At 37.6% G+C, this 20,928-nt stretch overlaps 1 protein-coding gene across 1 annotated transcript in view; it reads right to left on the reverse strand.

The window, feature by feature from the left end:
* The window catches only part of TLK1 (tousled like kinase 1), a 156,121-nt gene that overhangs the window by 38,242 nt on the left and 96,951 nt on the right, over positions 1-20,928 (reverse strand). The window contains exons 7-11 of the mRNA XM_004428200.3: positions 20,518-20,607; positions 19,429-19,521; positions 7,895-8,005; positions 7,647-7,783; positions 4,407-4,595 (exon numbers count right to left, since the gene is read on the reverse strand). Coding sequence (XP_004428257.1) covers positions 4,407-4,595; positions 7,647-7,783; positions 7,895-8,005; positions 19,429-19,521; positions 20,518-20,607 — 620 coding nt within the window. The remainder of the gene's footprint in view (positions 1-4,406; positions 4,596-7,646; positions 7,784-7,894; positions 8,006-19,428; positions 19,522-20,517; positions 20,608-20,928) is intronic.

Raw genomic sequence — 20,928 nt, forward strand, 5'->3', positions numbered from 1 at the left:
AACAACTTACCAAAATTACAACCTGAAAGAGTCAAGGTAGGATTCCACATCTGTCTGACTATAGAGCTTCAAGTCCTAACCACTACACAGTAGTAGCTTCATTTTCTATGTTAATTTCTTTTTTTCTTTTTTATAATTTTATTTATTTATTTTTTTCCCCCAAAGCCCCAGTAGATAGTTGTAGGTCATAGCTGCACATCCTTCTAGTTGCTGTATGTGGGATGCAGCCTCAGCATGGCCGGAGAAGCGGTGCGTCAGTGCGCGCCCGGGATCCAACCCCGGGCCGCCGGCAGTGGAGCGCGTGCACTTAACCGCTAAGCCACGGGTCGGGCCCAATGTTAATTTCTTGATAGAAAAAATAATTAAAGATTCATGATCTCTATTTTAATTATACTAGATGTTCTGCACACAAAGCAAGGCCTAGTTTCCAAGAAACAATGATTCAAAAGAAGATTTTAGAAGACAGTTGCAGAGTACAGCTGTTAAAATCAATATATAATATACATGAATCAAAGTGCTTCTGTGGCTTTTTTCCCTATTTAAATCTGCATTTGTATAAAGATGCAATCAAATTGCTATGTAGTATCATCACTTCATTTGCCACTCCAAGAACACAGACCAGTATAACTTCAGGGTTAGTTCTAAGTCAACATATGCAATAAAATGGGATGGAAATAAGACAAGCCTATGATTATTAAACTACAGTTAGGGCTGTTAGCATCTTGGAAGTTAAGTAGGAAGCAAAACACCCATGACAAACTAGAACAATGGTCTATTGAGAAGGAGCAAACGAAATTCAGTCAAACGCTTATGTATAGTAATTTAGTATTCACTGACCACTTTCCATATGCCAGGAACTGTGCTAGATAACAGAAATACAGAGATAAAATAGTGAGATAAATACTACAATATACACAGGCATGTACAAAAGGCTATGGGCACCTGACATGAGGGGAAATGGGGGAGGCACTGGGAAGAAAAAAGGTTCGAGAGGGCTTCCAATTGAAACTAGTATTTAAGCCAAGCCTTAAAGGTTGAACAGGAAACGAGGCAGGTGAAGAAAGGCAAGAAACACAATGTACAAAAGCACAGAAACATGAAAGCATAGTCCATTTAGAGAACTGAAAGAGTTTAACATAGGATACACAGGGCAGATGTTGGGGAATGAAGCTAAAGAGAAAAATAAGAAGGCCTATAAAGGGTCTTCATGAGAGTGAACTTTCTCTTGAAGGCCAACGAAGGAGGTTAAACATGAAACTGACATGAGACGTGTAAGAAATAGTAATCTAGGTTAAAAAAAAAGATGAGGTCCTATACTAAGTGGCAATGAAGACGGACAGATACAAAAATGTTATGGAAACAGACAGGAGAACGAGGGAAAGGGAAACATCTAGGATGTTTCTAGTGTCATTAACTGAGTGAATGGTGATGCTGTGACTGAAGAGACAGAGAGCACTATGGCAATACCTCAAAATGATAACATAACTCATATTCTTCAGGGGTCCAGGAAAAGCTTTCCAGAGGAGAAAATATCTAGCATGGGATTTAAAAGATGAACAGTAATTAAGACAACAGGTTGGGGCCAGCCCGACAGCGTAGCAGTTAAGTTCACACGTTCCGCTTCGGCAGCCTGGGGTTCACCGGTTCGGATCCTGGGCGCGGACCTACTCACTGCTCATCAAGCCATGCTGAGGCGGCGTCCCACACAGAAGAACTAGAAGGACCTACAACTAGGATATACAACTATGTACTGGTGCTTTGGGGAGAAAAAAGAAAAAAAGAGGAAGATTGGCAACAGATGCTAGCTCAGGGCTGATCTTTCTCAAACAAAAAAAACAGACAACAGGTTGGAGTTTTACAGTTGGTGTTGAGTTGGAGGCACTGGTCAATGGCAAAAGATGAGGCTTGAGAGGTCAGAAGGTGCCAGATCAAAAGTGCTGTATAAGCTATCTTAAGGCTTTGGATTATATCATTCAAGCAACAGAGGGCTACGTTAGGATTTTAAGGAAGAGAACAAAAGGATCATATTTTTATTTTGTAAAAAAGAACTGACTGCAACATGAAAATGGACTGGAGGACCAGACCAAAGTTGAAGGATGGGGGGGGGGGAGGTGTTAAAAATAACCCAAGTAAGAGATGGCAGTCATTTGAGTTAGAATGGTGTCAGTGGGGACTTACGTAAGTGGACACACTTGAGATGTAGAAGGATTACATGTCCATAGGGGTGGAGTTAAAGCTAACACACACTTTCTTCTATATAACCACTCACCTCCTATCCACTCTTTTTTTAAGCAACAAATTTACTAATTTACGGAAAGTAAATCATTCGCTGAGTTGTTTTTTTTCAGTATCAATAGCCAAATGCTTTAATTCCAATTTACAACAGCCCCCACAAATTAGAAAAGGCTTGAAGAAGGAAGTAGATTTTGAGATGGACTTTGAAAGGTAAGATTATCACCACCTATTTATTAATGGAAAATAATAAAAATGGATTAAGAAAAATAAATGGAATCTTGATCTAAAATGTTAAGAGTGACAACCAGAATTTTGGCACATGGAACTGAGAGGATGGTAGTACCATTTAGTAATAGAACACAGGAAAAGGAAAGATGGGTGTGTGTGTGTGTGTGTGTATGTGTGAGAGAGTGTGTGTATAGAGACAGAGACTGAAACAGGAAAGATAATAGTAAATACAGTTTTTGTTTTGTGTTTTTAGTAAATATAGTTTTTTGTTTTTTGCCTTTTTTTAAATAATTTTATTTACTTATTTTTCCCCCAAAGCCCCAGTAGATAGTTGTATGTCACAGTTGCACATCCTTCTAGTTGCTGTATGTGGGACGCGGCCTCAGCATGGCCGGAGAAGCGGTGCATCGGTGCACGCCGGGATCCAAACCCCGGCCGCCAGCAGCAGAGCGCGCGCACTTAACCGCTAAGCCACAGGGCCAGCCCAGTAAATATAGTTTTAACAGGCTGTATGAGAGGTTCCTGTGAGGCATTTAAGAACCAATATCAACCAAGCAAGGATATGACATTCAAGATTGAGATATAAATACTTGATACTTAAGAGAGAAAAGTGGGCTGGTAATAGAAGTTTGGATGTCAGCAGCATATACATGGTAACTGAAACTCTGAGAGTAGGTAATACTCAAGGAGAATATGTAGAGTAAGAAGACAGCCTAGGACAGATCCTTAAAAAACACCTACATTTTACAAATTGGTAGAGTAAATGATGTCCATAGAAAGGACTGAGAAGATGTAGCCAGGTAAGTTAAAATGAAAATTAGGAGAGGGGCTGGCCCAGTGGCGTAGTGGTTAAGTTTGTGTGCTCTGCTTTGGTGGCCTGGGGTTCGCAGGTTCAGATCCCGGGCACGGACCTACGCACCACTTATCAAGCCATGCTGTGGCAGCGTCCCATATAAAGTAGAGGAAGATGGTCACAGAGGTTAGCCCAGGGCCAATCTTCTACCGTAAAAAAGAGGAGGATCACCAACAGATGTTAGCTCAGGGCTAATCTCCCCCCCAACCCAAAATTAGAGGTACAAGGTATTTCAAAAACTAAGGCAAGAAAGAGTCTTTCAGGGAAACATAGGAAGTCAATAATATTCAGTGCTGCCAAGTTAAAGACTCAAACGTCTATGGCATTTAGCATCAAGGAGATAGTTAATCTTTAAAAGTACAATTTCAGTTAAGAAAGGAGAGAATGGAAGGTGAGACAGAAGACACTGCAAGCACAGGCAAGTCTTTTAAGAAACCTATTTATGAAGTTAGAATATGGAGACTAGAGGGATGTATAATTGAGGGAGAGTTTTTTTTGTTTTGTTTTATTATTTTGGTCTATATTGTTTTATTATGTTCTTCCATATTTTCCAAATTTTCTGTGTTAAGCATGTAACTATTTTTTTTAAATGTCTTGGTCCCTTGAACTATAAAGAGTAATTTATCATTAATGCAGAAAACTTAGAAAACAAAGAAACGCAGAAAGGGGAAAAATAATACTTACACTCTACCAACGTATTGCTTTTGTAGGTTAAGAAAATGTATGTCAGTTATATTACTTAACATTCTCTCAGAAAAAAAGAACATTACTGGAAACATTGAATTAGAATAATCAAAAGTGATCACTGACTATCATTCAGACATGGAAGAAAGAATGGATTCTAGTCTCCTCTTAGCTACCTAAGTCTCCATTTTAAAAGAGGATTAATAAATCTCCACTTACAAAGGTAGAATTCAGATATTTGAGGCTTATTATTAACTTAGAGGTAAATTTTCAATACTGTCTTCTTTCCTGGCCATAACTGTTCTTACTATTTAAGTATTAGTTTAATTATAAATAACATCCATTACTAAAATTCATGCTCACTGGCAACCATTTTAAAAAAGGAAAATTGAAAATGGAGGCTTACAGTTGTGGTAAATTTGGTCTAACAAAGGGATCATTTTCTGCTCCATTGACTGCTTTGTTTTTCCTTTGTTTTGGTTCAGAATTGGTCGAGGGTGCCTGAGAATTATTAGCTGTGGGAGGTTTGCGTTTGGCTAGAAGTTTCCTTTGCCTTTCAATATCTTCCCTTTGCTGATTCACCCATTCTTGTTGCCTGCATAAAAATAAATGTAAAGAACCATATTAACCTTCCACTACTTTTCACAGTTAAAACATGAAAATACATTAATAAACATGAAAAATCATATAATATGGTCCCACCCTTGTGAACCAACTTGTACTCACTGTCCAGGTCTCATTTGAAACATTCACTTCTAAATGAGGTCTTCCCTAAACCCTTTGGACTAGGGAAAGATGTGTTGCCATATATAATCTCATGGTACCTTGTAGCTCCCCACTTCCTTCTTTCTAACAAATATTATTCCTGTAGATACTTGATCAGAACGTGTCTGGTTAGACTATATCACTCCATGAGAACAGAGATCTCATCTATTTTATATCCTATTGTATCCTGAGTGCCCAGAATAGTGATCAGCACATACTAGGTATTCAATAAATATTTGTTGAATGAAATAAATGAGCTATTAAAAAAAACACTAACAGAGTTAAGTAGAGGGTAGATTTTATACATACATCTCATCACGTAGTGTTTGCAGAAAAACTTAAAAAAGACAAATATGAATTTAATAAAGTGTTATTTTCTACATTTATCTCTGGTAAAGGGAAATTTAAATGAGCAAGTGATATTTTGAAATTAAACAAAAATTGACCTTAATATAAGAAATTGAGGAAGAAAAAAGGAATTTCTGACAATTGAAAGAAAGGAAACAGCATAGCATGACTTTGAAAAATGGGCAATTAACAAAAGTAAAAATATTACTGCTTCCCATTCAAGAATCTAAAACTTACCAATTCTAAAAACGAATAGATATGTCTATTACAAAAATATAGGTTGAAGATTTTGACAATTTGACCAGAGCATTAAGTAGGTAACAGTAAGCTGCTTCTAATCATAACCATGTTCCCTTTTAGATCACCTCACCGTGCTAAAAAAAAATTAAAAACTCTTCCTGGTTATGATACTCAGATTTAGAACAAGTCAAATGTTTCAATTCCTTGCTCCCCTATCCCCATTCAAACCAGAACTACAGAACTTCTACTTTGCTGATGCAGAATTGGCTTTACATACATTTCCTTTCCCCATGGTTCTGGCCAGGTCATAGTAGAATATGCTAGGAGTGAAACAACCAAGAACCACCCAGGTAGAGAGTAAGAGTGGAGAAAATCTTAATAATAGCAAAGCTAGAACAAGAGTTTAATCCAGTTTCATTTGGAAGTGGGAATAAATAATTTCAACTTAATAAAAATGTTAATTTTTAAAGCTAGTTTAGAGAACATGCAAATCTTATATAACAAATGTTATAAATGAAAATAAACAGCAATAATCCTAACGATTAAAACCCTAAGAGAAAGTAAAGAATTACTGGAATGAATATAGAGCTAATACCTGATTATTCAGAAATGACCATACAATTTAGAGATTATTCATTTAATATTACTAATTTTTATTTATTTCTCTTCTCATCCTCCAACTACTTTGGGTTATATCACTGATGTACACTGATAAACTGATGTACACTGATAAACAACTTGATATAACATACGTATACATAACAACACACAGTAAGCCCTCAGTAAATGCTTGTTAGTGATAAGAAATGCAAGTAATTTTTTAAAACTAGATTACTGGTTTATTATAAAAGAATATAACTCAGCAACAGCCAGATGAAAGAGACGCATAGGGCAAGGTATGGGGAAAGACCGCGGAGTTTTCACGCCCTCTCTGAGCACACTACTCTCCCCACTAACCACGCGTTCCCTAACACAGCAGCTCTAATTTTGCTCTTTTTTGACTGCTCAATGGAAAAATTTTAACTGGCAGAGTTTATATTTTAGATTTATATTTTCAGTTTATATTAAGGTTATATTATGCAACCTTCTCTTTTATTCATTACCAGGACAACTGTAGGTCAGGGTTTAGTAGCAGAGGTTCTTGCTCATAAAACATTCAAAATTTATGGTTACTATCTCAAATGTATCTCCTACTCTCCACTTTTACCATCAATATTTGAGCTCAAGCCTAATTACCTTTCATTTGGACACCCCTCCATCTGAACTGTCAACAATTTATCTTCTTTCCAATATTATTCTCACATTACCACCAGAGTTATCCTTCTAAAACTCAATTCTGACCATACACACTATATATAAACCTTTAACAGCTCCCCACTATCCACAGAATTAAAACCCAAACTCCCCAGTATCACACGGACACTGTCCTCCATTATGGTGTACTTAACACCCAGCACAGACATGTTGAACAAAAGCTGAATAAATCAACGGAGACAGAGAGAAGGCCATTCTGTGTTATGTCCTGGGAACCAGTGTTTGAAACAGCAATGTTTACGTGATAGTGTGTGAAATAAAGCTCTGCCTCCATTTTCCAGTTAACTGGACTGACTCTGGGAAAGCCGATGTAGATTAGATGCCGGCACAACTCCTCTTTTTCAAGATTTTACAAATTTTCCAGCAAAAAAAGGAGCAGCAGAGGTACTGACTCCTTAACACATAAACAGTGTGTTATCTGAACTCAAGAAAATACAGTAACAATGATTTCTTTATTTTAAAGTTTACCTCAGAAACGCTAAAGCCCCATATTCGGTTCAACTGGTTTATGAGTTATTGTAACTGAGGCAGAAGAGAAAAAGTTCTTGTCTTTTCTGTAGGAACAGAGAGCAGGCAAGTGCTGAATATTAACACTGAAGTAAGGATTGGGGAATAGGAAAAAAACTAAGTAGAAAAATTCCAAGATATATATAGACATAGATATAAATCTTTCAATGAAAATTAAATTTTCACCAATTTTCTTCCCAAATCATCTATAAAGCTAGAAGGTCAGTTTATATTTTGGAAAGTCATAACTAGAATAAGACATCATACTGTGCAGATGAATGCTAACTAATCAAGAAGTCTGCTAAAGCTAAAACTGTAATACCCTTGTTTTATGCTCCTTTCAAATGTACTAAATTCTATGATTTCAGGGTAGTAACGAGTAGATGTAGAACACAATTCCAAAGCTATAATCTTTGAAGGTAATGAAAACCCAAAGGAATACTAAATTTTTTAAAATGTAAGAATGACTAACTTTACAAGATTCTGAAATGCAAAACCATCTGTCCATTGTTCAGTAAATGAAGCACCATGTCTAACTGTTGTGAAGTGCCCAAGGCGTAATCTGTCTTGCATACTCTTCTCTCGGCTTGACAGTTTTTCTTGCGTACTCTGAAAAAAGGAAAAATCACCATTTCATTTTATTCATTTAAATTTTAAAAGCATACAAGGCAAAAGGGGCTAGTGAAAGGAAAGGAAAAATTTACTGAACTTTTAACTAACCTTTTCAATAAGCAGTTTCTTGCTCATTGATATGCACTTATTTAATCGTTCTTTGTATTTTTCAAGTAATTTTTGTTGTTCATCTATTTGCCGTCTGAGATCACAATTAGCCTATAACGTAAGTAGAAAAGAGAAAATGTCTATAATTTGTGTATATAAGACACTTAGGAATATTTTTAACATTTTGAATAAATTGCATAAAGAGAAAGGATTAACAAGACTAAGTATCTGAGTATGATACTAAAAAAAATTTTTTAAACATATACTTACCATAGTATAATATTGTAAAATGCTGCTTGTGTAGTGGAAAGTACACGGAACTTATATCCATACTACACAGGTTCAAATCCAAACTCTGAAGTATACGACCTTGGCGAAATTAAGTTATCTGAACCTTAGTTCAGTTTTCTTATGTCTAAAATAGGGGCAATGCCATCTACCTCAGTTAAAAATAACTGAAATATAGTATATAAAAGTGTCTAATGCTTAAAAATGAATGTGAGTTCTCTTCTATCTTTTGTAACTAATAAAAATTTTTTTCTCCATTAAACTTATGGATGACACTGTAGATGCCTATCCAATAGCTGACTATTCCCATCATCTTTCTTGGCAACATATAATTTTGTTGACTCTGTAGGCAGCCATATGCTCAGGGAAGGGGCCTCTCTCTAGGCTCAGTAGATGAGTCTGACTAGTCTAGTATAGTGACAAGAGAATAACCTGGAAGGCCTGTTGGAACACAGATTGCTAGGACCCACCCCCAGAGTTTCTGAGTCAGTATGTCTGGGGTGGGGTCTGAAGATTTATTTCTAATAAGTTGTCCAGTAATGCTGATGCTTCTGGTCTAGGGATACTTTGAGACCCATAGGTCTAGGCCAATCACGAGGGAAGCCAAAAGACAGTGGCATAATAAATTGAAAATGCTGGGAGAAAAGATAGCTGCCAACCTAAAATTATATACCTAATAAAACTGTATTTTAAGGAAAAGAGTACGGAGAGAAGTCAAGATGGCAGCGTAGGCAGACTCTGAACTCAGCTCGTTCCGTGGACACAGCCAATTTACAACTACTTGTGGAAAAATTACCCCTGAGATCAAACTGAAAACTGGATAACAGGAACTCCTGCAACAACGGACAATCCTAACTGAGGTAGAAGAGGCAGAAACTCCCTTCCAGAGAGGAAAAACGCCGCCTTCACAAGCCGCAGTGCCTCACGGCCGCCCAGGAGCAGCCCACAGGTACGCAGCCCTCCCTGGAGGCACGGGGCCCTGAGCCGGGGCCCACCCCCGCTGTGGGCATTTTGTGGACCCAGCACAATCGAGACAAGTGGCATAATATCTGACTTTGCCTGCTACTAAAACATTAGGGAATACCCCCAGAAAAGCTGGTTCACAAAGAAATTAAAACCAGTTCTTAAAGTGACCACACGCAAACTCACCCGTTTTAGAAAGCAACCTAAAATCACCAGAAAGGTGCACAGTGCATTGGTGAAAAGAGACTCACCTAATAGGCCCTGTGTGCATCTCGGTGAGAGGTGGGACCTCTCCAGGGACTGGGACAGTGGCGGCGGCCATTGTTGACACAGACGCCATTGGAGTTCTCCCTGGGGCCTGCTAGCCCAGGGTCTGCCCCACCCCCTAGAGTACCGATTTAATCCAGCTCAGCCAGGGCAGGCAGCCCACCCTAGGAGACTGGCCCCACCCAACAACAAGCCCTCAGACAACTTGTGGGCCTGCATAGATTGGTGAGTGAATTCTCTGCAGCCTGGCAACTGAGCCCACTTCAGTGGGGCAAGGCGTGCACAAGGAGCAGGTGGAGAGTGTGGGGCGGTGGTGGAGTGTGTGGGGCTCCCGCCGTGGAGAGACTGGGTCCGCTTCGGGAGGTCGGGGCGCGCACACGGGGCAGGACTGTGTTGACTGTGTGTGTGGACCTGTGGGCGGCAGGGCTTGTCAGCTGCAGAAGACTTGTGCTTCTCAAAGACTCACATAGGGGGTTTGCCCCACCTTCCAAAGCCTGAAACAATTGGGTGCTCCCATGCCTGAGGCTAGCCCCACCCAGCTACAATCCTCAGAGAGCTGACAGGAGACATAAAGATTGGAGGCTTTTAGCAATTGTAAGGCCCTGAGCCTAACAACCTGCCACGCTGGGGGCCTACTCACTTAAAAGAAATACTGCAACACAAATGTGGTATTAGAACTTGCAGCCAACCATGCTGGGGCTCCCCACACGTGATAAAGAGACTGAAAGGCCCACAACAACTACAAGCAGCTGAGCATTACAACAGCTGGCTAGGAGCATAACTTGGCCAACCTGGGTGCCTACAGGGAGAGCAAACAGGCCACAACAGAAGGACACACTTAGCCCACACAGGAGTCACCCCTGGAACACTGAGAACTGAGGGAAGCACACGGCAGGCCTCGTAAGCCATCACTTACATAAGGTCACCTATCGAAGAGCAGGAGACGTAGCTGGTCTACCTAATACGTAGACACAAGCACAGGGAAAGAGGCAAAATGAGGAGGCAAAGGAATACATTCCAAGTAAGGGACAGGACAAAACCCCAGAAAAGGAACTAAGTGAAACAGAAATGAGCAACCTACCTGACAGAGAGTTCAAACAAAGAGTGTTAAGGATGCTCACTGATCTGGGGAGAAGAATAGATGAACTCAGTGAGAATGTCAACAAAGAAATGGAAGATATAAAAAAGAACCAATCAGAAATGAAGAATACAATACTGGAAATGAAAAATTCATTAGAGCGACTCAAAAGCAGAGTAGAGGATACAGAAGAACGGATCTGTGAGCTGGACGAAAGACTAGAAGAAATTACCCAAGCTGAACAGGTAAAAGAGAAAAGAATTAAAAAGAGTGAGGACAGTCTAAGGGACCTCTGGGACAACATCAAGCGCACTAACATCCATGTTATAGGTGTCTTGGAAGGAGAAGAGCAAGACAAAGAGGCAGAGAATCTATTTCAAGAAATAACAGATGAAAACTTCCCTAACCTAAGGAAGGAAACAGACATGCAGGTACAGGAAGCACAGAGAGCCCCAAACAAGATAAACTCAAAGAGGCCCACACCAAGACACATCATAATCAAAATGTCCAGAATTAAAGATAAAGAGAGAATCCTAAAAGCCACAAGAGAAAGTCAAGTTACATACAAAGGAAACCCCATAAGGCTATCAGCTGACTTCTCAGCAGAAACCTTACAGGCTAGAAGAGAATGGTATGATATATTTAAAGTGCTAAAAGGAAAAAATTTACAGCCAAGAATACTTTACACAGCAAGGTTATCATTCAAAATGGAAGGAGAGATCAAAAATTTCCAAGACAAGCAAAAATTAAAGGAGTTTCTCACCAAGAAACCAGTGCTACAAGAAATGTTAAAGGGACTGATTTAAGGGGAAAAGGGAAGACCACAAATAGGAAAAATTATCTATTTCCATGATAAGAGGGTAATGGATACAAATGCACAAAAAAGAGGTTAGATATGATATCAAAAACATAAAAGGAGGGAGGAGGGGAGTTAAAGAGTAGAGCTTTCAGACAGAGGTCAAACTAAAGAGACCATCAATTCTTATAGAAGAAGAAAGGAACAGAGAAGGACTACTAAAACACTGAGAAAAACAAAAGTTAAAAAATGGCAGTAGGTACATACTTATCAATAGCTACTTTAAATGTCAATGGACTAAATGCTCCAATTAAAAGGCATAGGGTGGCTGACTGGATTAAAAAACAAGACCCATATATGTGCTGCATACAAGAGACACACTTCAGACCTAAAGACACTCACAAACTGAAAGTGAAGGGACGGAAAAAGATACTCCATGCAAATGGCAATGAAAAGAAAGCTGGGGTAGCAGTACTCATATCAGACAAAATAGACTTTAAAACAAAAACTGTAAAAATAGACAAAGAAGGGCATTACATAATGATCAAGGGACCAATCCAACAAGAGGACATAACACTTGTAAATATCTATGCACCCAATGTAGGTGCACCTAAATATATAAAGCAATTATTAACAGACACAAAAACAGAAATAGATAGTAACACAATAATAGTAGGGGACTTTAACACTCCACTTACACCAACAGATAGATCATCCAAACAGAAGATTAATAAGGAAACATTGGCCTTAAATGATACACTAGAACAGATGGACCTAGTAGATATATACAGAGCATTCCATCCAAAAAGTGAAGAATACACGTTCTTTTCAAATGCACATGGAACATTCTCCAGGATTGATCACATATTAGGCCACAAAACAAGTCTCCATAAATTTAAGAAGATTGAAATAATACCAAGCATCTTTTCTGACCACAACGGTATGAAACTAGAAATCAACTATCGGAAGAAAATCAGAAAAGCCACAAATACGTGGAGATTAAACAAAATGCTACTGAACAACGACTGGGTCAACGAAGAAATCAAACAAGAAATCAAAAAATACCTGGAGACAAATGAAAATGAAAATACGACATGCCAGAATTTATGGGATACAGCAAAAGCGGTTCTAAGAGGGAAGTTTATAGCAAGACAGGCCTATCTCAACAAACAAGAAAAATTTCAAATAATCTAACAATGCACCTAAAGGAACTGGAAAAAGAAGAAGAAACCAAGCCCAAAATCAGTAGAAGAAGGGAAATAATAAAAATCAGAGCAGAAATAAATGAAATAGAGACCAAAAAAACAATAGAAAAAATTAATAAAACCAAGAGCTGGTTCTTTGAAAAGATCAACAAAATTGACAAACCTTTAGCTAGACTCACCAAGAAAAAAAGAGAGAAGGCACAAATAAGTAAAATCAGAAACGAAAGAGGAGAAATTACAACAGACACCTCAGAAATACAAAAGATTATAAGAGAATACTATGAAAAGCTATATGCCAACCAATTCGACAATCTGGAAGACATGGATAAATTCTTAGAATCATACAACCTTCCAAAACTGGATCAAGAAGAAGTAGAGAATTTGAATAGACCAATCACCAGTAAGGAGATGGAAACAGTAGTCAATAACCTCCCCAAAAATAAAAGTCCAGGACCAGACGGCTTCCCTGGTGAATTCTACCAAACATTCAAAGAAGACTTAATACCTATCCTTCTCAAACTCTTCCAAAAAATTGAGGAGGGGTGGAAGCTCCCTAACTCATTCTATGAAGCCGACATTAGCCTGATACCAAAACCAGACAAGGACAGCACAAAAAAAGAAAACTACAGGCCAATATCACTGATGAACATCGATGCAAAAATCCTCAACAAAATACTAGCAAATCGCATACAACAATACGTTAAAAAGATTATACCCCATGATCAAGTGGGATTTATTCCAGGTATGCAGGGATGGTTCAACATTCGCAAATCAATCTACGTGATACACCACATTAATAAAATGAAGAATAAAAATCACATGATCATCTCAATAGATGCAGAGAAAGCATTTAACAAGATATAGCATCCATTTATGATAAAAACTCTGAATAAAATGGGTATAGAAGGAAAGTACCTCAACATAATAAAGACCATATATGAGAAACCCACAGCTAATATCATCCTCAATGGTGAAAAACTGAAAGCTATCCCTCTAAGAACAGGAACCAGACAAGGATGCCCACTGTCACCACTCCTATTTAACATAGTACTGGAAGTCCTAGCCAGAGCAATCAGGCAAGAGAAAGAAATAAAAGGGATACAAATTGGAAAGGAAGAAGTGAAACTGTCACTATTTTCAGATGACTTGATTTTATATATAGAAAACCCTAAGAATCCACCAGAAAACTTTTAGAAGTAATAAACAAATATGGTAAAGTTGCAGGATACAAAATCAACATACAAAAATCAGTTGCATTTCTATACACTAACAACGAAGTAGCAGAAAGAGAAATTAAGAATACCATCCCATTTACAATTGCAACAAAAAGAATAAAATACCTAGGAATAAACTTAACCAAAGAGGTGAAAGAGCTGTACACCGAAAACTATAAAACATTGCTGAAAGAAACTGAAGAAGACACAAAGAAATGGAAAGATATTCCGTACTCTTGGATTGGAAGAAGTAACATAGTTAAGATGTCCATACTTCCTAAAGCCATCTATAGATTCAATGCAATCCCTATCAAAGTTCCAACAACATTTTTCACAGAAATAGAACAAAGAATCCTAAAATTTATATGGAACAACAAAAGACCCCGAATACCTAAAGGAATCCTGAGAAAAAAGAACAAAGCTGGAGGTATCACACTACCTGATTTCAAAATATACTACAAAGCTATAGTAACCAAAACAGCATGGTACTGGCACAAAAACAGACACAGAGATCAATGGAATAGAATCGAAAGCCCAGAAATAAACCCAGACATCTATGGACAGCTAATCTTCAACAAAGGAGCCAAGAACATACAATAGAGAAAAGAAAGTCTCTTCAACAAATGGTGTTGGGAAAACTGGACAGCCACATGCAAAAAAATGAAAGTAGACCCTTACCTTACACCATACACAAAAATTAACTCCAAATGGATTAAAGACTTGAATGTAAGACCTGAAACTATGAAACTTCTAGAAGAAAACATAGGCAGTACACTCTTAGACATCGGTCTTAGCAACATATTTTCAAGCACCATGTCTGACCGGGCAAAAGAAACAATAGAAAACATAAACAAATGGGACTACATCAAACTAAAAAGCTTCTGCACAGCAAAAGAAACCATCAACAAAACGAAAAGACAACCTAACAATTGGGAGAAGATATTTGCAAACCATACATCTGATAAGGGCTTAATCTCCAAAATATACAAAGAACTGATGCATCTCAACAAGAAAAAAACTAAGAACTCAATGAAAAAATGGGCAAAAGACCTGAACAGACATTTCTCCAAAGAAGATATACAGACGGCCAACAGACACATGAAAAGATGTTCAAAATCATTAACTATCAGGGAAATGCAAATCAAAACTACAATGAGATATCACCTCACGCCCGTCAGAATGGGTATAATTAACAAGACAGGAAACAACATGTGTTGGAGAGGATGTGGAGAGAAGGGACCTCTCATACACTGCTGGTGGGAGTGCAAACTGGTGCAGCCACTATGGAAAACAGTACGGCGATTCCTCAAAAAATCAAGGATAGAACTACCATATGATCCAGCTATTCCACTGCTGGGTATTTATCCAAAGAACTTGAAAACACCAATGCCTAAAGATACATGCACCCCTGTGTGCACTGCAGCGTTATTCACAATAGCCAAGACTTGGAAGCAACCTAAGTGCCCATCAAGGGACGAATGGATAAAGAAGATGTGGTATATACACACAATGGAATACCACTCAGCCATAAGAAACGATGAAATCCAGCCATTTGTGACAACACGGATGGACACTGAGGGTATTACGCAAAGTGAAATAAGTCAGAGGGAGAAGGTCAAATACCGTATGATTTCCCCCATTAAGTAGTAGATAATAACAACAATAAACAAACACACAGAGACAGAGATTGGATTGGTGGTTATCAGAGGGGAAGGGGGGAGGGAGGAGGGCGAAACGGATAATTCGGCACATGTGTGTGGTGATGGGTTGTAATCAGTATTTGGGTGGTGAACATGATGTAGTCTATGCAGAAATAGAAGTATAATGATGTACCCCTGAAATTTATACAATGTTATAAACCAATGTTACTGCAATAAACAAAAAATTAAAAAAAAAAAAAAACAGAAAGGCTTTCTCCATGTAACAGGCAAGAAAGCCACTAGAAGGTCCCACATCACAGTCTTAAAACCTGTGATCCAAGGAAAAGAGAATGAACTTGCTCTCCAACTTGGAAAAATCTGGAGAGAAACTGTGATGGTGGGACTGAGTCTGGGTTGCGTACCCACCACTGTGATTCCCATCAGAACCACATGGACTGAGATAGGAGCAGTTCTCCAAAGCAAGCAGAAGACGCCACATCAGGAAAAAGGGAGAACAGATTCTAGGCAGACAAACAACAGTATCTAATATAGTGCTTCGCATACGTGAACCCATTTTACAGATGAGAAAGCTGAGGTTCAGGCTAAGTAACCTGCCCAAGGTCACACGGTTTCTGGCAAAACCAAACCCTAACCCAGATCCATCTGGTGAAATCTACTTCCCAGAGCTGTCATAATTCTCTTTTCTAACTTAAAAAATTAACGCATGCACACATTTTTAGAATGTGGAGGGCATTTTAAAGAATAAGAACAAAATAAAAATCACCATCGCTAAGAAATAAAAAAAAAAAAAATAAGGAAAAGACTAAAATAAAGACACTTTCAGAAGAATATAAATGGAATTTAGCACCAATAGACTCATTAGGTGCAATTCAAACCCCAATTGGGCATGTGTATGTAACTTGAAAAACTGATTCTAACATTTTTCTAAGACTGCAAATGGCCAAACATAGCCAAAAAGAAAAGGATATTTGTTCAACCACATATCAAGATTTAATATAAAGCTACAGTAATTATGATCATCCACATCTATTTTCTCCTTCTTCCTTAATAATGGAAAACAAACATTTTATTCTGGATTGATATGTGCCTAGCTAAAAGACCACACTTCCCAGCTTCCCTTGCAGCTAAGGATGGTCAACGAGAAGTAAGCAGAAGTTGTTCAAGGGAATATCCAAGAAGGCTGCACAAAGAATTGTTGCATTTTTTGTTATTCCCTTTCTCTTCCTGTTTTCTGCTTTAAAAATACAGATATTATAATTGTGACTCTACTAAATATCTTGTACCTTGATATGACCTTCAAGATGGAAGCCATGCACTAAAGATGAAGAAGCAGAAAAACTGAAAGAGTCAAGATCCCATACGACACTGTGGAGCCATCACACCTGGGCTGCCCACTTCTGTTCTTCTCCCAAAAAATAATATTGTATCTCATTTAAAGTACAGTTGTTTATGTTTTCTGTTACTAACAGCTAACAACAACTGCTAAATGATAAAAAGATGCTGTGGTACCAGTATAGGAACACACAAATAGAACATGGAACATAGCAGAGAACACAGAAATAGATCCACCTGTATATGAAAACAAGAATATATGATGGAGCTGGCAGTAAAGAGTGGACTTTTAATTAAATCGCCTGGACAATTGGTTATCTATATAGAAAGAAATTAAAATGAAACCCTACTTTACACCATACCCCAAAACTAGTTGCAGTAAGATTAACAACTTATATTGAAAAACCAGACTATGAAACTTCTGAAAAAAAAATTTTTTTTTTGGTGAGGAAGATTGGCCCTGAGCTAACATCTGTTGCCAATCTCCCTCTTTTTTCTTGAGGAAGATTGTGACTGAGCTAACATCTGGGCCAATCTTCCCCCATTTGGTATGTAGGATGCCACCACAGCATGGCTTAATGAGTGGTGTGTAGGTCCACGCACAAGATCCAAACCCACGAACCCTGGGCCACCAAAGCAGAGCTTGCGAACTTAACCACTATGCCACCAGGCTGGCCCCAGACTATAAAACTTTTAAGAGAATATAGAAGAAGAGCTGTATGATCTTAGGGATAAAAAGAATGAATTCTTTTGGTATACCTCTGATAATAATTTGGTACAAACAACACAAAGTATAAACAAAAAGATATATTTAATCATATGAAAATTTTTAAATGCATCTAATCATCAAAAGAGAGGATGAAAAAATGAAAAGACAATTCACACACTGAGAGAGAAATCAACGTATATGATATCAATTAAAACAAGATATCAATTAAAAAACTGATATCAATTAAAACAAGACAGCAACCCACTAAGAAAAATGAGCAAAAAACATGATCAGTTATTTCACAAAAGAAACACAAATGGTTAGTAAATATTTTAAAAGATGCTCAAAAGATAAATAGGAAATGCATAATAAAAGATATTTTGTTACATCCATTAAATCGGCCAAAAATAAATTAAATCTGCTTATAACAAGCCTTGGCAAGGATAATGAGCAACAAGATTATTCCTTGCCCATTGCTAGCGGAAGTGTAAACCGATCCGACCACTTTGGGAAAAATTCGGCAGTATAGAGTAAAGTTGAAGATGTGCATGCCCTGTACTCTAGCCATGTCTCTCCTAAGCATAAACCATAGAGAAATTCTTCCACATTTGCCCTAAAGGACAGGTACAAGAATGTTCTTAGCAGAATTGTTCCTATTAGCAAAAAGTAGAAACAAAATGTCCACCAAGAGCAGAAAAGATAAATTACAGTATATTCATATAATGCCTTACTATAAAGCAGTGAAATGAGCAAACTACATGACAATCCCACATATAACGTTTAGTGAAAACAAGCAGGGCAAAAGGGTACATACAGCGTAATTCTGCGTATAAAAAGTTCAAAAACAAACTGAAATAACATGCTCTTAAGAATGTATAGACATATGTAATAAAACCATAAAGAAACAAAAAGGCATAATAAATCCAAAACTTAGAAACAGTGTTTAATGGTAAAGGGATGTGAGAGAGTGAATGGGATGGGATCAGCAAAGGCACACTGGATGTTTAAGGGTATCGTTAATTACAGTAAGCTCACAGATGTTGGTTTTATTTAGTTTCTATACCAACGGTTCTCAATGCTGGCTTAAATTAGAATCATCTGGAGGAGCTTTTAGAACTACCACTGCCCAAGCCCTATCTCACATCACTTTAACCAGAACCCCTCAGGCTTGAGTTTAGGCATCAGTACTTTTATAAAGTGCCTCCCACCTTTTCCATATGGTGATTCTAATGAGCAAGGGGTGAAAACCACTGCTTCATACCTTACTCACATTGTAAGTACTTTCTGATGTGTCTTCTTATAAAGTTTCCATTAAAAATCTCACAGGATCACAGCAGTTACTTCATCTTGTATAATATCAAATGTCAGGTTTATAACATGAATTAACTTTAACAAGAAATGGGTATCTGTCTTATGATAGTTGATCAAATAAATTTTATAAGTTGCCTTCTATTTCTCCAACTGTTTTTCAATTCACATTTGAAGAGCTAACAAGTTTTTTTTTTCCTGAGGAAGACTAGCCCTGAGCTAACATCTGTTGCCAATCTTCCTCGTTTTTTGCTTGAGGAAGACTAGCCCTGAGCTAACATCTGTTGCCAATCTTCCTCGTTTTTTGCTTGAGGAAGACTAGCCCTGAGCTAACATCTGTTGCCAATCTTCCTCGTTTTTTGCTTGAGGAAGATTAGCCCTGAGCTAACATCTGTGCCAATCTTCCTCTACTTTACATGTCACCACCACAGCGTGGCTGATCAATGGTGTAGGTCTGTGCCTGGTATCCAAACCCACGAACCTGGGCCACTGAAGCGGAATGCACCGAATTTAACCACAACACCACAGGGCCAGCCCATTATAAAATAATTTTCACTTTGAAGTTGATATTTCCAATCATGTACTTACACTACCAGAAAAAGCTTATTTTTCTCCAGCTATAAAATTTTTTACAATGCTAAGTGTTTTCTCACCAGTTTTACTATTGCCAAATAATTTACTCAATTTTTTTCTCTCCATGACTTATTACTTACCCTGAGCAAGTCATCTATACGACCTTCCTTCTTTTCCAGGTCCTGGTTTTTATTACTTTCTAATGCTGCTAATTTCAGCATTGTAAGATCAGTCTAAATAAAAAAAAGTTCTTTTATTATCTCTATTATATATATCATTGCATGTAAACATAAAATTAGATTTTACTCTAATTCTAAAAAGCAAAGAAAATATTTGAGATTGTGTGTGTATGTCTTAGTACAGTTTTAAGTTTTAATATCTTCAGAAGTTTAAGTGCTACAAACTTGAAAAGAAATATTTAAAAGGTTAATTATTTAAATTTTTAGGATATTAATATATACTCTTCATTAAAATTCAATATAACCACTGCTTTGTGCTATCAAGTTGAGCTGATTTTTGAACATGGCCAATATTCACCGACTGAAAGCAATGTACTTGTAATCCTACCCTAAAGATCATCCAAAGAAAGAAGTTTTGGTGCGTGTCCAACAGTCTGGACATGACCTGACAGGAAAAGTCTAATGGCAATAAATCGGGCAAGTGAGATGGCCAAGCAAAAATATCTACGCTCCCAATCCCTGGTCTGAGACAGTGTCATCCAAAAACTGTCACATGTAAAAAGTTAAAATGAAAAAGCACTCAAAATTCATAAAACTAAGTAAGTGTAAAAGATATCTGATTAATTAAATTTTCAAATGATTTTTATAAGTGTGTAGCATATATGAATATATATACAAAGACACCCAAAATGAAATGCCTTAATGTCCACTTATAACTGCTTCCTGAAGACATCGATTATACACACTTGGATGTTAAGTTCAAAAAAAACTAGTAAACAGAATTGACATGTTATGGTTGTTCTGTTTATTTAACTTGCTTACAACATCCATATATTTAACCAGTGTGTAACAAAAGATAAGCTGAGAGTAAAATGGCTGTTTCAATTTCTCACCAACTAGAAATTGTTTTTTTGTTTAGTAATTAGTTTTCTTGATATATGATTTTATTTTATGACTGTCTAAAACAAAGAGAAGACTTCTTAGTTGTTTGTACAAAGTTGGTCACTGGTTTCCTAGAAGTCATAAGAAAAAATTTTAATTACAATTTACCTGAGTAACTTTAAAGGATAACTGCTTTGGTTGTACAATAGGGTGGTCCCCAAAAGCTAATGCAGTAGGAGAAGGGCTATTCGGTCGAACCTTAAAAAAATATTAAAATTTTTACATTAGCAAGAAAAGAAATAGGCTTCTGCTGAGCAACAACTTCTTAACATTTCTTAAGCTTTTATCAGGATAATAACTGAATTAAAACATAATTGATTTTTTTTTCTTTGCTGAGAAAGATTTGCCCTGAGCTAACATCTGCTGCCCATCTTCCTCTATTTTGTATGTGGGTCGCCACCAGGGCATGGCTGATGAGTGGTGTAGGTCCGTGCCTGGGATCTGGACCTGTGAACCCAGGCTGCCGAAGCAGAGTGTGACGAACTTTAACCACTATGCCATGGGGTGGGCCCCCCCATA

The sequence above is a fragment of the Ceratotherium simum genome, chromosome 9 (assembly GCF_057802395.1).
Source record: "Ceratotherium simum simum isolate JZ-2026a chromosome 9, ASM5780239v1, whole genome shotgun sequence".
Taxonomy (NCBI): Eukaryota; Metazoa; Chordata; class Mammalia; order Perissodactyla; family Rhinocerotidae; genus Ceratotherium; species Ceratotherium simum.